This window comes from Myiozetetes cayanensis, unplaced genomic scaffold (assembly GCF_022539395.1).
Source record: "Myiozetetes cayanensis isolate MyiCay16 unplaced genomic scaffold, myiCay2020 scf12, whole genome shotgun sequence".
Classification (NCBI taxonomy): domain Eukaryota; kingdom Metazoa; phylum Chordata; class Aves; order Passeriformes; family Tyrannidae; genus Myiozetetes; species Myiozetetes cayanensis.
Genome location: NW_026086826.1, coordinates 12939703 through 12953426, shown reverse-complemented (window position 1 = coordinate 12953426; position 13724 = coordinate 12939703). Strand labels below are relative to the sequence as shown.

Sequence of the window (13724 nt, the reverse complement as noted above, 5' to 3'; positions counted from 1 at the left end):
AGCGTGAACCCTTTCTCCCTTCTTGCTCTGTCCAACTCCCTGACAGGGACAGGGAGCCAGGTGGGTGTCAGGCTCTGCTCTCAGGGAACAAGGGACAGGACAAGAGGAAATGGCCTCAAGTTGCACCAGGGGAGGTTCAGGTTGGATATCAAGGAAAAATTCTTCAGGTAAGGGTTGTCCAGCCCACAGGCTACCCAGGACAGTAGCTGAGTTCTGATTCCTGGAGGTATTGAAAAGCCATGTGGATGTGACACTTGGGGACATGGGTTAGTGGTGGCCCTGGCAGTGCTGAGGAATGGGCTCAGAGAGATTTTCCAACCTAAACAATTCTGTGATTCTGTGACTTGTGCTTAAGGAGTAGTGGAAGATTTGATGAAAACAGATTAAGTTCGGTATCAAGAGCCTGAAGTCCCCTTGCAGGAAGGGCTGTCCTGATAAATCAGACCTGAGAGGGGATCCAAGAGCTGAGCTTTAGGCAGAGCCCATGGCTCTATTCCCTCTGCAGCTCCAGCTACCCTGGCACGGTGAGGCACTCCGGCTGCTCCCAGAGAGACTGGAGGCAGTGTAGCACTGTGGGACCTAATGAACGGCAACAATGCAAATCAATGAATTCCCATCGACTGTAGAACCACCGCCCCTTCCCACATGTTCCTCTCCCGGCTGTCGCTGCCCGGGCTCGTCCTGTCCTGGCAGAGCTCTGCTGCCACCTGCTGCCACCAGAACCTGCTCCTGCTGGACTGAACGCAAACCATCGATCCCTCATCTCTAAAATGTGGGACATTGGATGATGTGTAGAAGCTCCCATTGCCTGCCAGGTGCTGCTCGGGGTCTGGGAGCTTTGTGTGTCTGTTCTGCTGTGCAGGGACACACTGAGAATTGGCAGGAATGGGAAAAGCCACCTGAGACTAACTTTAAAGGCTGGCTGGAGTGGCTGTGAGCAGCCAACATTAGCAAAGGGAAAATGGGTTGTGGAAGACTTTTCTGGATGAGCTGGGGACCACAGTTTCTGAGGTCAGAAAAGGGTCTTTGATTGGAAAAGTTTGTTTTCCTTATTGGATTGTTTTCTGCAGGGGAAGGAACTGAACTCAATTATCCTTGTGAGTCTCTTCCAAGTCAGGAGTTTCCATGATTCTGTGTTTCCTTAGAAATCTGGAACTGGGGTGTATCCTCATGGGAGGCACAGGGGAACTGGGCTTGGACCCCAGTGCCCATCCCCCTGAAAGGGAGGGAGCGTTAGAGCCTGGAAATGCTCAGGGAAGGGTGATGTGAGTGACTGAAGGTTCTGTGGCTGTGTCTCACTGTGTGCCTGCTGGATTCAGCCAGCCCATGTGTCCCAGCTTAAAATTAGGAGACAACTTGTGACTGGGTGAGATCCCAGCAGGGATCTGAGATGGTGCCCAGGTATGATGGTGGTGTTGGCACTGGATGAGCAGAGGGAGGTGCTGACATTTCCTCAATGTCCTCTTTAAAGCTGCTCTCAGTAGCCCACAGACAATCAGAACGTTGTGGGACACGGAAACATGTTCTCTTTCCAACCCCAAATTCTGTAGCCCAAGGCTATTTTCTGGATTTTGGTATGATGGAAATAAAGGATTGGTGGCATTGCTGGGGACAGAAGGGCAGGAGATGAGCTCCGGCTCCTTTTGTAATGACTGTCACTCCTGCTCTCAACGATGGCATAGTCAGTGCATTTTTTTTTGAGGGGTAAAATAAGCACTAAGCAGCGACAGATTTATTTTTGGAAGGTTTTGCTCTATGGTGGGCACACAGACATGTCACGGGTCTGCTTCCCACTTAGCACCTGACACCGCACTGCACAAGAGCTGGTGGCTCTTGGGAGTTTTTCCCTCCTCTATTACAGGAAATCAATCCGAGCTTTAGGCTTTAGGTGTAGAGGTTTAAATAAAATATGAGCTCTCCTCATGGTTATGACTGTTGGCACCTTGTGCCTCTCCATCTCTGAAGTGTAAGTCTGGCAGGGGCAGAGGCTCAGCTGACTCTGGCTGTCCATGCTGGTGCCTCCTCGCTGCTGTGCTGAGCACTGGGATATTAGAGCCCTGCTCCCCATGGAAGGCTGCAGGTTGGGTGTTTGTTTCTGGCTCAGCTGAACTGATGTGTGGTGGCTCCATGCAATGAATTCCTTGCTGAGATGGTTTAAATATTGTCCTATCCTTTGGCTGTTTCATTATTTCACGCCCAGGGAAGTTTATATCCATTATAATAGGTGGAATTTGTGTTTTCTTCTATTTTTCCATCCTCATTTTGTTGTGCTAAAAGTCCTCCAGAGTTTCCAGAGGAAGGGCACTCTTCCAAGTACAGCCCTCCCTCATGAGATGGATATGATGGCTCAGAAATAGCTAAGCCATGCTGGTACATTTCCTAATGAATATTGTACAGGCTGGACTGCGCTCCCAAGTCTCGGCATTTCTGGGAAGAGACATCCTGTCCAGTAAGCAATATGCACCACTGACACACAGCCTCTGGTTTAATAATAATTTATGTAATTCCAGAGGAGAATCCTTTTTCTGCCTTACCTGCTGCCTCGTGCCTCTCCACAGGAACTGGTGACATTCAAAGCAATATTAAGGAGATGGATGGAGTGGCTGTGAAGATCCAGCTCTGTCTCCCACACAGAAAGGAAATCCTCCAGAGGAAAAGCAGTGGAAATGGAGCCCAATGCAATGAAGACAGAGCAGGATGGATGCCTGTCCCTGAGTCTCCCTGCTGTACCCCTGGTCACTTGGATACCCCCCTCCCGAACCCTGGGAGCCTTTGGGGCTGTTGGTGCTGTGCTGTAATTTCCTCAGAGAAATTATGCAATCCCTGCAAGTCCCACAGGAGTCCTGACAGAACAGAAACAATCCCTGGCAAAGTCCCCACAGAAAAGGGATCTGGTTATTGTCACCCATCCCTCCTCTGGGTCCCTAGTGCTGTCCGGCACCTCACAACTCTGGGAATTCCCCAGGCAGTTTTCCAGGGCAGCAGCAGGAGCAGGCCTCAATCCCTGCTCCCTCTGTGCTCTGCTTCCCTGAGGGGCTCTCCCAGACAGCTGATTTCCATTTAACATTTCCCTTTGGAATTTCTCTGGCTGTTGTCAGCTCCATCCCAAGCAAATCCTGACCAACAGTGGGACACTGAGCCAGCATCTCACGGCTGTGTCCCTCCCAAGACACAGATACTGTCTAGGACATGGCTCTCTCCGTCCCTTCTTCAAGGAAGCTGGAATCCTTCTTTTACCTCTGCTAAGTTGACTCACAGCTTCTTTCCTGCTGTTCTGACTAGAAGAGAGTCACGAATCCTTCCCTGAACACAAGAGCCTCTTGGCTTTTCATGTCACCTTACTTATCCAACAATTACTTCTTAGAAAGAGGTATTATTTCAATACCTCTTAGAAACAAGTATTGGATATCTTGGAAAATACCTGAAAATAGGTAACTGCCTTTGAGCAGAGAGCGAATTAGCTAGTCATTCCTAGTTAGGATTTCATTGTGGCTAATAAATACCCCATAAACACCAGAAATGATAGTTTGTAAATCAGCTCTAAAAATCCCCATTAATGATGAGATTCAGGCAAAGTGAATGACTTGCAGGTTATGAGCCTTTCCACAAACGAGTCATTCTGCCTGGAGAGACAGGAACAGTACAGGTATGACATAATGGTTAGACACAAAAAAAAATCCACAGCAGTATGAAGTAGGTCTAAAGAGACACTTTTTGTTGGTCTGGGGTAGGAGGGAAGCACTACAAGGCTGATAGAAGTGGATTTAAAAAAGGTGGGAGAACACTACAGTCAGCGATGCAGCAAGGATTAGAGAAATAAGGCATGATAACCTGGAAAACCACAAATGTTTTGGGAAGAATGAGCCTGGGGAAGGACTGAAAAGTGTTTCCTCCACAAGTGCTTTGACTAGAGACAGAAATTCCTTAGAAACACATATAGGAATGATAATGTCTGCAAAAATCGGTTTCATTGCCCAGCGTGCAACAAGCCAATAATGACACACAAGACACTGATGATTTATTTCAGAGTTGGGTGTCCAGTGTAATTCCACAAATGCAGCACCCCAACTATCAAAACTTTTTACGACTTCTGCATTTTAGGTCAGTGGTTTTCTTGGGTCAGTGGTCACGATCTACCCCTGCCAGAATCACCTTTTATCCTGTCAGAGCTGATTTCAGCACAATTGCTGAGTTAGCTTTATTAGTTTCTTCCTTATCTTGGGAGTTCTGCCAAATGTCATTATGGCCTGTAAATTAATTTTGCCTTCTTTGTGTCCACTATCATTGGAAATCCTTCTTCCCAAGCTTTGTTAACCTCAATCCAAGGTCTGAGATCACTGAAACTTGTGGAGCCCTAAACCTTAACAAAGCAATTCTACCCACAAGTTACTTGTTTTTCTAACACCTGGACATCACTTAGAGCTTGTTAGTTGCTGGTTCATGGATTAAATCTCCCTTCTTGATGAATAGGCTTGAAAGAATGCAAAGATTAAACACAAAGAACGTCAATTCTGAAGAAAATTTTACACATAGCCCGTGTTGCAGGCTGTAAGGAACCCACACACTGCCCCAACCACGAACAACTCATGACAAGCGTTCATTTTCGAGCGCCCTCCACAGGCGCCGGCGGCCATTTTGGGGCGGGAGGGCGGGCGGCGCCTGGGCGGGAACGGGCCGAGGGGCAGAGCCGGCCCCATGGCGGGGCCGCACGGCGGGGCCCCGCGGGGGGTGAAGGGGTCGTGGGAGAGAGCTCAGCTCATGGCGGCGGCTGTGGCGGAACGGAGCGAGGAGGAGCCGGGGGTGGCTCTCAGCCCCTTCTCCTGTCAGGCACCGGGTTGTGCGTGCTCCGTTCTGCCCGCAGAGAGGGCGTGCGGAGAGGCGGCGTTTGGGGAAATTCCTAATAAACCAGGAGACGCGCGACTCGTGATTATGACACACAACGACTCTATTTTATCCGTCAGTGTGAGGGAGACAAACAAAGTCATGGAATCACAGAATATCCCGAGTTGGAAGGGACCCACGCGGACACGGAGTGGACCTTGGTGGCCATGGCCCCAGGGCTCGGGGATTTCCTCGGGAAGGGCTGAGGAGCCCTTTCAGGGCATCCGTGCCGCGCTTAATGACAGCGGGGGCGGAAAGCTGAGCTGTATTAAGTGTTTTTAAACACAATCAGACTTAAACTTAAGATGGGAGATGCTCAGGGTGGCTTAAAGCTGGCAGAACCTGTCAGTGCTTGGGCGTCTGCGGCGAGGGGGGCCGAGGATACGCGCCTTTGTGCGCGGAGTGAGAGGGAGCAGCAGAACTCGGCTCCAGCGGCTGTAGCTCAGGTGGTTGTGCTGGTTATTTATTTATTTTCATGGGGGTGTTGAGGGGAAGGCTGGGTGTATGGAGGCACGGAGCCTCCCCCCCCTCCCGCGGCAGCGGAGCTCCGGGCGGGGGGTACCGCTTCCCTGGGGTTGGAACACACCTTCCCGGGGCTGGAATTCCGCTTCCCTGGGGCTGGAACACACCCTCCCGGGTCTGGAATACCGCTTTCCCGGGGATGGAACACAGCTTCCCCGCGGCTGGCAGGCGATTCGAGTCCCGTTTCGCTGCTCGGTGGAGCTGATGGCTACAGGTGAATTCCTTTTCCCTTTCATGCGATGTATGGCTGGGGGAGATGAAGGGATAGTGGCTTATTTCAAGGAAAATGGATGGGAGGGCAGTGACTTATTAATTGCTTATTTCAGTAACGTACCGTAACGTTACCGGGCTGGTATGAACGATTCATTTTTCTTTCCGTCTCTCCCTTTTCCCCCTCCCTCTCCCCCTTTCCCCCCTCCCTCTCGCTCTCCACAGCCCACCTCTGCGTAGGGCTGTGTAAACTTGGAGGAACTCGGGTATTTTCGGAGCAGACCTTCACTCGCATCGCCGCTCAGCCAAGATGCCCGAGCAGAGCAATGATTACAGGGTGGTGGTGTTCGGAGCAGCCGGGGTTGGCAAAAGCTCCTTGGTCCTGCGTTTTGTAAGGGGGACTTTCAGGGAAACCTACATCCCCACCATCGAGGACACGTACCGGCAGGTGATCAGCTGTGACAAGAGCATCTGCACCCTTCAGATCACGGACACCACGGGCAGCCACCAGTTCCCTGCCATGCAGCGGCTCTCTATATCCAAAGGGCATGCCTTCATCTTGGTGTACTCCGTCACCAACAGGCAATCCATGGAAGATCTTCATCCCATCTTCGACCAGATATGTCAGATTAAAGGGGACATCCAAAAAATCCCCATAATGTTGGTGGGGAACAAAAGTGATGACACACAGAGGGAGCTGGATGCCAGCGAGGGGCAAGCTCTGGCCAGCAAGTGGAAGTGTGCCTTCATGGAGACATCGGCCAAAATGAACTACAACGTGCAGGAGCTCTTCCAGGAGCTCCTGAATCTGGAGCAGAGGAGAACTATCCGTCTCCAGGTGGACGGAAAGAAATCCAAGCAGCAGACAAAGAAAGATAAACTGCAAGGCAAATGCTCTGTTATGTGATTGCCTTTGGCTCTACTTGCTGCACGGTGTAGTCAGAGCGTGGATTCCCGTGGAAAACACATTTCTGCTGGGTGTTTCAGAGGAATCCATGCCTTACAGGGCTTTTGCTTTTCTCTAAAACCCTGACTGGATTATTTTACGTGTTGGTTTTAAAGAGGATGCCTTCTGCATGTTTATTTTTTTAAATCAATAAATGTTCCATGTTAACAATTACCTCTGACTAGAAGTTTTTAATGCAAGAAGTTTTACAGAGGAGAAAAATGTCTGTCAGAACAAACATCTCTATTCCTGTGAGTACACACCAGTTTTTAAATATCTCCAGCCTCTTAGCTCGAAGGAAATCATCTTTAATGTGTAGACTTCAAAAATTGCTTTCAGTAATCTGTTGACCAGAAAAATCCCTAGCACAGTGAGGCATCTGCACTAAAAATGAACATTTATGTGGTTTATCTGGCTGCTTACATTTTTGATTGACAGACCAAGATGGCAATTTTTCTGTGGTAGAAATTAAGTTTTCCCATGTGCTGTGCAATTCCTGAGACTCCTGCAGTTCTGGCAGTTACAGCTTTACCAGGTTATAATCAGGCTGTTTGGCTTTTTTTCCCACTGTACTCTGACTTCCACTGTTCACTGAGGCAGGACATTCCACGTGCTGTGGCACCAAACCCAGGGGTGATTCTTGGTGTCCTTAAGCAAGAGCTGCCAAGGATAGGGAACTGCCAAGATAATTATCACTTGTTTTCTGTCTGACGCTCCTTTTCTGGTCTTCCTGGGATTCTTAGATATTTGTTTTCCCCTCTTTATTCTGTCCAAGTTACCCAGGTTTAGATGAGACTTGAGACAAGTTGGTTTGGGTAACAAAGCCTGGGGAAGAAACATCTACACTGGAAGGTTCATGTTTCAAGGAAACTCCTCTCTGATGGGAGCCTTAAGGAGACACTTTCCACAAATGAAAGGATTGGAGGCATGGGCTTAGTTTGTCTCTTATCTCACTCCCCCAGTCTGGGTTTTTTGGCTGTTGTCAAAAAGAGCTGAGCTTGATAAGTCTCATCTGCAGTGCATGGTTGAGAGTTCAAGAAAATAAATGCAAGTATTCGCTATCAGGCTCTGCCATGGATCTTACTCCTTCCTGAAGAGGGCTGTCCAGCTCGAGCACAGCAGCCCACAGCTGGAGTCCCCATACCTGGAGGGATTTAAAAGCCCTGTGGATGTGGCACTTGGGGACAGGGGTCAGTGGTGGCCTTGGCAGTGCTAGGGGAAAGCTTGGACTTAGTGGTCTGAGAAGGCTTCTCCAACCTAAATGATTCCATGATTCTGTCTCCTACTTTGGGTGCATATTAGCCCTCCTTTGGGTGTGTAGTAGCCCAAGAAGACTGTAAGACCTCAACATTGCTCTGTAAATTTCACTTTTACACAGCAACAAGAGTCTTGATGTGGGAGACTGAGCAGAGAGGAATTGCAGCTTTTTATAGCACTTTTCTAGTGAAGTGATTTTATTGTTGAAGATGAACACAGGTATGGAACAGAAGGTGCTGGAGAGTGCACACAGGGGTTTCAGGCCCATAGTTTGAAAGCCTTTATGTCTAACATGAGCCAAGGGGAGGCTGCAAGAAAGATGGGGAGAGACTTTTTGCAAGGGCATGGAGTGCCAGGACAAGGGGAAATGGCTTCCCACTGCCAGAGGGCAGGGTTAGATGGGATATTGGGAAGAAATTGTTCCCTGTGAGGGTGGTGAGGCCCTGGCACAGGTTGCCCAGAGAAGCTGTGGCTGCCTCATCCTTGGAAGTGTCCAAGGCCAGGTTGGACAGGGCTTGGAGCAACCTGGGATAGTGGAAGGTGTCCCTGCCCATGGCAGGGGGTGGGACTGGATGGGCTTTAAGGTCCCTCCCAACCATTCAGGGATTCTGTAATTCTGTTTATCAGTGCTGGGTTTCAGTGTAAGGTGCTGGAGAAGGGCCTTTTCTGCCAGCTGTCATTTGTTCCTGTTGCAGACTGATGCACAAAGCCATGAAGTTTGTATCACATCCTTGAATAACTCTTAAAATCACTGGTGGTGCCTGGTGCTCTCATCTCCTGTGTCCGTTCCTGAGCTGCTTTTCCAATCTCCTCAGGCTGTCCCTACACACCACATAGGGTCAGTTGGCTCTGTGTGTGTGCCCAGGGAGTTTGGTCCCAGTTCCAGCTGGAGGCCTCACACCATTTGAGTCAGCAGAAAATCTTATTCATTGTGATTTCAGAAACCCAAGGAAGTTCTGCAGGAGAGTTTGGAGCTGGCAGAAGGTTGTGCTCACTTGCCAACATCGGTGCAAAAGCCCTGCTACTGATTTCCCTATTGGAGAAGGCATCCCACAAGCTCCCAGTGCAGGACCTGTGGTTCTGGCAAAGTTATGCAAAGCTCCTTGTGAGTCGTTTTGTTATTATTACAAAGACTATTTCAGTTCCATTGCAGCCTTCAAAACGCCTCGAAGACATTTTCTGCTAAACCTTTTTAAAATGTCAGGAGACCTAATAATGTCTATACAACTCCCACTGCCTTCATGGAGATGCCTGTGCAAAGGATCTGCAATTACTCACCCAGCCAGGATGTTCTGGAATGTGTCATTATCGCTGTGGTATTCCCTGCGCAGGGTGTGGAGATCTCCGAGGGCTGGGATCTGTCACAGCAGAGGGACAACTCATGGGAACAAAACAGGCTCAGTCCCACCTGCACCTGGGAGGAACTCTGAGGGAGCTGGGGGGGGCTTAGCCTGGAGAAAAGGAGGCTCCCAGGGGGACCTTCTGGCTCTCTGCAACTCCCTGACAGGAGGGGGGAGTCACGTGGGGGTCGGGCTCTGCTCCCAGGGAACAAGGGACAGAGTGAGAGGAAACAGTCTCAAGTTGTGCCAGGGGAGGTTTAGTTTTGATATTGGGGGAAATTCCTTCATGGAAAGGGCTGTCCAGCCCTGGCACAGCTGCCCAGGGCAATGCTGGAGTCCCCATCCCTGGAGGGATTTCAAAGCCATGTGGATGTGGCACCTGGGGATGTAGGTCACTTGTGGCCTTGGCAGCGCTGGGGGAACAGTTGGACTTGACGAGCTCAGAGGGCTTTTCCAACCTGAATGATTCCACGATTCAAAGGTGCCTTTGGTGGCATGGGAGGAGGTCCCACAGGATTGTATGGCCATGGAGAGGCCGGGGTGGAGGTGCAGGGGTGCTCCTGGGAGCATCCCAATTTAAGAACCTAGACCAGATGGGGAACAAGTGACACCTGCTGTGGCTGCTCTATAAATAATCCATGTCTTGGGTGTGCCAGCTCAATTTGGTTGTAAATTAAAAGCGTGTTAATAAATAATATATGTTTCCATATAAACTGAACCAATCTGGGGGGAGGTGTCTGTGTGTGTGTAATCTCTTGTTCTTACAAGAAGGGAAATTTATTTTATTGGAATGGCTGCTGCCAGGATGCTGGGCTTTGTAATGTGAGGAGTATATGTTGGAAGGAAATGATCCTACCCTTTTTGAATAAGTGCAGTTTAAAAAAGTGAACAGATTTGTGGTTTGTTTTTTTAAGTAGATCTTCTGATGAAAGACACTGACATGAAATCATTTGTCAGCAGTGAAGAAGCGGTTCTGCTCTCTGATGGAGCTGGTCTGGCCTTGCATTACAGGTGTTGGTCTTACCTACCATTTTCCAGCACTGCTTTTCCAGGAGCCAGTGACAACATGTTTTTTATGGAGCTGTTTATGCATCCTGTAAATCCTTCAGCTTGCAGACATGCCCTGACACTGCTTGTGCCTGGTGAGCAGGACAGGAACTCAGTAATTCTCAAGTTGTTTCTCCCTTTATTTTTTCCCCCTCTCCCCATTCAATCAAGTTTTGTTCAACCCCAGACCTCACTGGTTTTCAGAAAGGCTCTTCATGAGGTCAGATGTGGAGAGACAAGGTTATGGAAGATGCTGGCACAATTTGTTGAGTTGCTGTTAATGCCTCCATAACATTTTATTGGGATAAACACATTTTTTATGTGTTTATCTACTATCAACTATTGTATGATCATACGAATATTTAGGTTAGAAGCTGTCAAATCAGAAGTATTTTAATGGACAAAAATAATAGCACTGCAGGCCTGATTTTTGCTGAAGGAATAATAACACCTTTAATTTTAAAGCTGTTCCAAGACTTCCTCTCTGCAATCCTGAAATTGAAACATTTCTCAATTAATACCTATTATTTCCATGCAGTACTTGTTGACTGGCTTGAGGCATCTTCCTTCCCAAGTCCAACCAGGAAAATCAGTGTCAAGAGAAAACACCAGGGAGGAGAATCACAAACAGCTCTTCTTGCAAGAGAAAAATGTGAGCAGTAGCTAGTGTCCACCCACACATCTATTTTAAAAACAAGGAGACAGAATATTGCTATATTCCAATTCCTCTTCCCAGAGCAAAGCAGGCACATGATTAATGGAACAAACAGCTCAGAATAATAAGCAATATTGCTTTATATGCAGGGTCCATAGTCTTGAGGTGCCCAGCATGCTCTGGAAGAGTAAAACCTCATCTTAATCGTTGCCTGTCATCCTGTGCAGTGTTCTGTGGCCCAAATTAGGGACATCAAAAGCTTCTAAGAGCTAATGAAAATTCTAAAGAGGCTCAAAATGAATGGCACGTAGCAGCCTCCTGGTTAATCGTGCTGCTGTGTGCCAGGTTAGACCTGCCAGTCCTAATTGTTTCCTTTTTTCCCCCTTTGGGAAAAATGATGAGATGTAAAATCCTACTAGATAGGAGTACATCTAATAATGCAAAGGGGCAGGACGAGTGGAGGAAGGAGGGGAAAGCCCCAGTGCCAGCCCTGCTGTGGCTCAGTTGGTTTTGTTCTGTGTGAGGCCTTTACTAAGGATGATAAAACACTGGCACAGGTTGCCCAGAGAAGCTGTGGCTGCCCCATCCCTGGAAGTGGCCAAGGCCAGGTTGGATGGGGCTTGGAGCAACCTGGGATAGTGGAAGGTGTCCCTATCCACAGCAGGGAGTTGGACTGAGATGAGCTTTAAGGTCCCTCCCAACCCAAACCATTCCAAGACTCTATGATTTCATGTCTGTTGGAGGCCAACTTCTGTTTGGCTCCAGTGAGAATTAAGCACTTGGGACCTCCAAGAGCAGCTGTAGGCAGAGGTAACCTCACTGCTGCTGTGAGTAAATACAGAGAAAAGTGTGTGTGTATGCATACCCAGATGGGAACAGTCTCCTACTGGAAGTTATTGGATCCATTACTAATGACTGAAATTTATTTAACTTATAATGGTATGTTATTATCACACATGTGACGATTCTCTGGGCTCCCAGAGAATCCCTGCTCCCACCCTGCCATGTCCAAACAGGGTGGGAATCAGGCAGAGCACCATGCTGGAGCCTCTGGCCCAGGGAGCAACAGGAGCTTTCCTTTTATATCTCAGTGATGCATTTGTGCCTTTCAGGCTAAAAATATCTAAGGATGGAGATACAAAGACTCTTCTCTCCTACGTTAAGGTTTTCCTTTATTCCTACATATCTTCTTCCAAGCCCTGTATCCATTATCTGCCTCAGGCTGCCCGTGGGCGCCTGGCAGGCGAGGGATTAGCAGCTCACACCCAGGCAGTGAAAATCCCTCCTTGGAGGGAAATATCCATCCATCACATGAAGTCCCTGGACCAAGACCAAGAACTCATCTGGGGTGAGAGTGTTGAAAAGGCCTCTTCAGCCATGCCAGCTGCCCACATCCTCCTTACTGCTTGGAGCACCCCTGGCAGAGGATGGAGCAGATCCTCATCCCTTCTACTGTCTCCTTCAGGGACAGCAGGTGAGTCACTTCATATCCCTGTGCATCAGTTCTGCCACAGAAAAACACATCCTAAGAAATTACTTCCTTTTTTTTTTTGTTGAGACCAACCCTCTGATTTGAAATACTAGTCTAGGAGAGATAGTGGATAAAGGCAGCACTGACAGGAAGAAGTACTGAGTTTCGGTAAGGAGAAGCACAAAGCATGTTTGGAAAAAAGTTAGAAATGAAGGGGGAAACAAATACCAGGATTGTAGCAGTGAGAAGTTACCCAGGCACCTCAAGCACTGGTGGTGGGAGGACTCTGCAATACACTTACCAAGTTGCTACAAGCACGAATATTATGGAAGCCCTCCAGCAAACACCATGGAATAATTTAATTCATGCTGTAGCACGGAGTGTTTCCGACACTGGTACGGCATCAAATGCCTGAAAATGTGGCTGTTTAAGGCTTTTTACACCCCACTGTCACCCAAGACAGGCCAGAGGGCCCAGCACAAGCCCAGCCATAACCTGTAATCAACAGCTCTCGTGGAGACCTCGCCGGGTGTTCCTGCACCTTCAGAGCACAGGCTGCCAGCTGAGGGAGAACAAAGGCTCCCAGACCCACTTACGGGTGGGTCGACACCCAGGCAGCCCCAGAGCTCGGCCTTCTCCCACAGCAACAGGAACCGAACTCAACTGCCAGGCAGTGGAGCTCGTGGACCAAGGTTGGTGGGCCCTGAGGACAGGGAAGGCACACGCCCAGCCCCACGCCTGTGGAAGGCCAGGGACCCCACAGGAGACCCCCCCGAGTACAGGAGGGTCCCTCCAACTGCCCACTGAGCAGGGGGGATGCACAAAGCCCCACGTACGGGGCTGCCCTCGAGGCCCAGCACTCCCAACAACGGCCTCGTGGCCTTAAGGCCGGGGGGGAAAGGGTCCCAGCCCCAAGGACAGGGGGTCTCGCACTGGCACATCACCAGCAGGACAGGCAGCCCCGCAGCACAGGCACACACCTAGGCCATGGCTACAGGCAGGTCACGGTGCCCGCACCGCCACTAAGGGGCTTCGCTCCAGCCTCAGGAAGAAGGGGCAAGGCTGGGCCCTGTCTCCGCCTGTGGGTTTAGAGGGCACCCCCCTGTTGCTGCACAGAGCCCCTCTTTGCTTCCTGGGAAGTCTAAGCTACACTACCCTCATTTCTACAGGGGCTAAAGGACAAGCCCACTTGCTCACTCCCACAGACAAAGATGAAGACACAAAGGGGGAAGTAATATCCCAGAAGAGGGAGCAAGCTCTGTGCAGGCAACGTGGGGAGCCATCCCTACCTCTGAGCAGGAGAGGAGAGCCTCAGAGCCGCCCCTGGGCTGCACAGAGCCCAGAGGGGCCTCAACACCTGAGAGGATTCACAGCTGGCCACGACACAAAGGCTGT

The 13724-nt window shown here is 49.6% G+C and overlaps 1 protein-coding gene across 2 annotated transcripts; it reads left to right on the top strand.

Annotated features, from left to right (window-relative positions):
- Window positions 1-5013: 5013 nt before the first annotated feature.
- Window positions 5014-6733, top strand: DIRAS3 (DIRAS family GTPase 3). Of its 2 annotated transcripts, none has more exons than XM_050307306.1 (2): window positions 5014-5327; window positions 5839-6733. In XM_050307306.1, the coding sequence occupies exon 2, from the start codon at window positions 5924-5926 to the stop codon at window positions 6518-6520; it is 597 nt and encodes a 198-aa protein (XP_050163263.1). In that variant the 5' UTR covers window positions 5014-5327; window positions 5839-5923; the 3' UTR covers window positions 6521-6733. The 2 variants fall into 2 exon arrangements, with proteins under 2 accessions (XP_050163263.1, XP_050163262.1); XM_050307305.1 differs by lacking the exon at window positions 5014-5327 and adding an exon at window positions 5474-5617.
- The last annotated feature ends 6991 nt before the right edge of the window (window positions 6734-13724 follow it).

What these genes read in the sequence shown, in the direction of transcription:
- DIRAS3 (XM_050307306.1), top strand. Translation starts at nt 5,924, where the DNA reads ATGCCCGAGCAGAGCAATGATTACAGGGTGGTGGTGTTCGGAGCAGCC.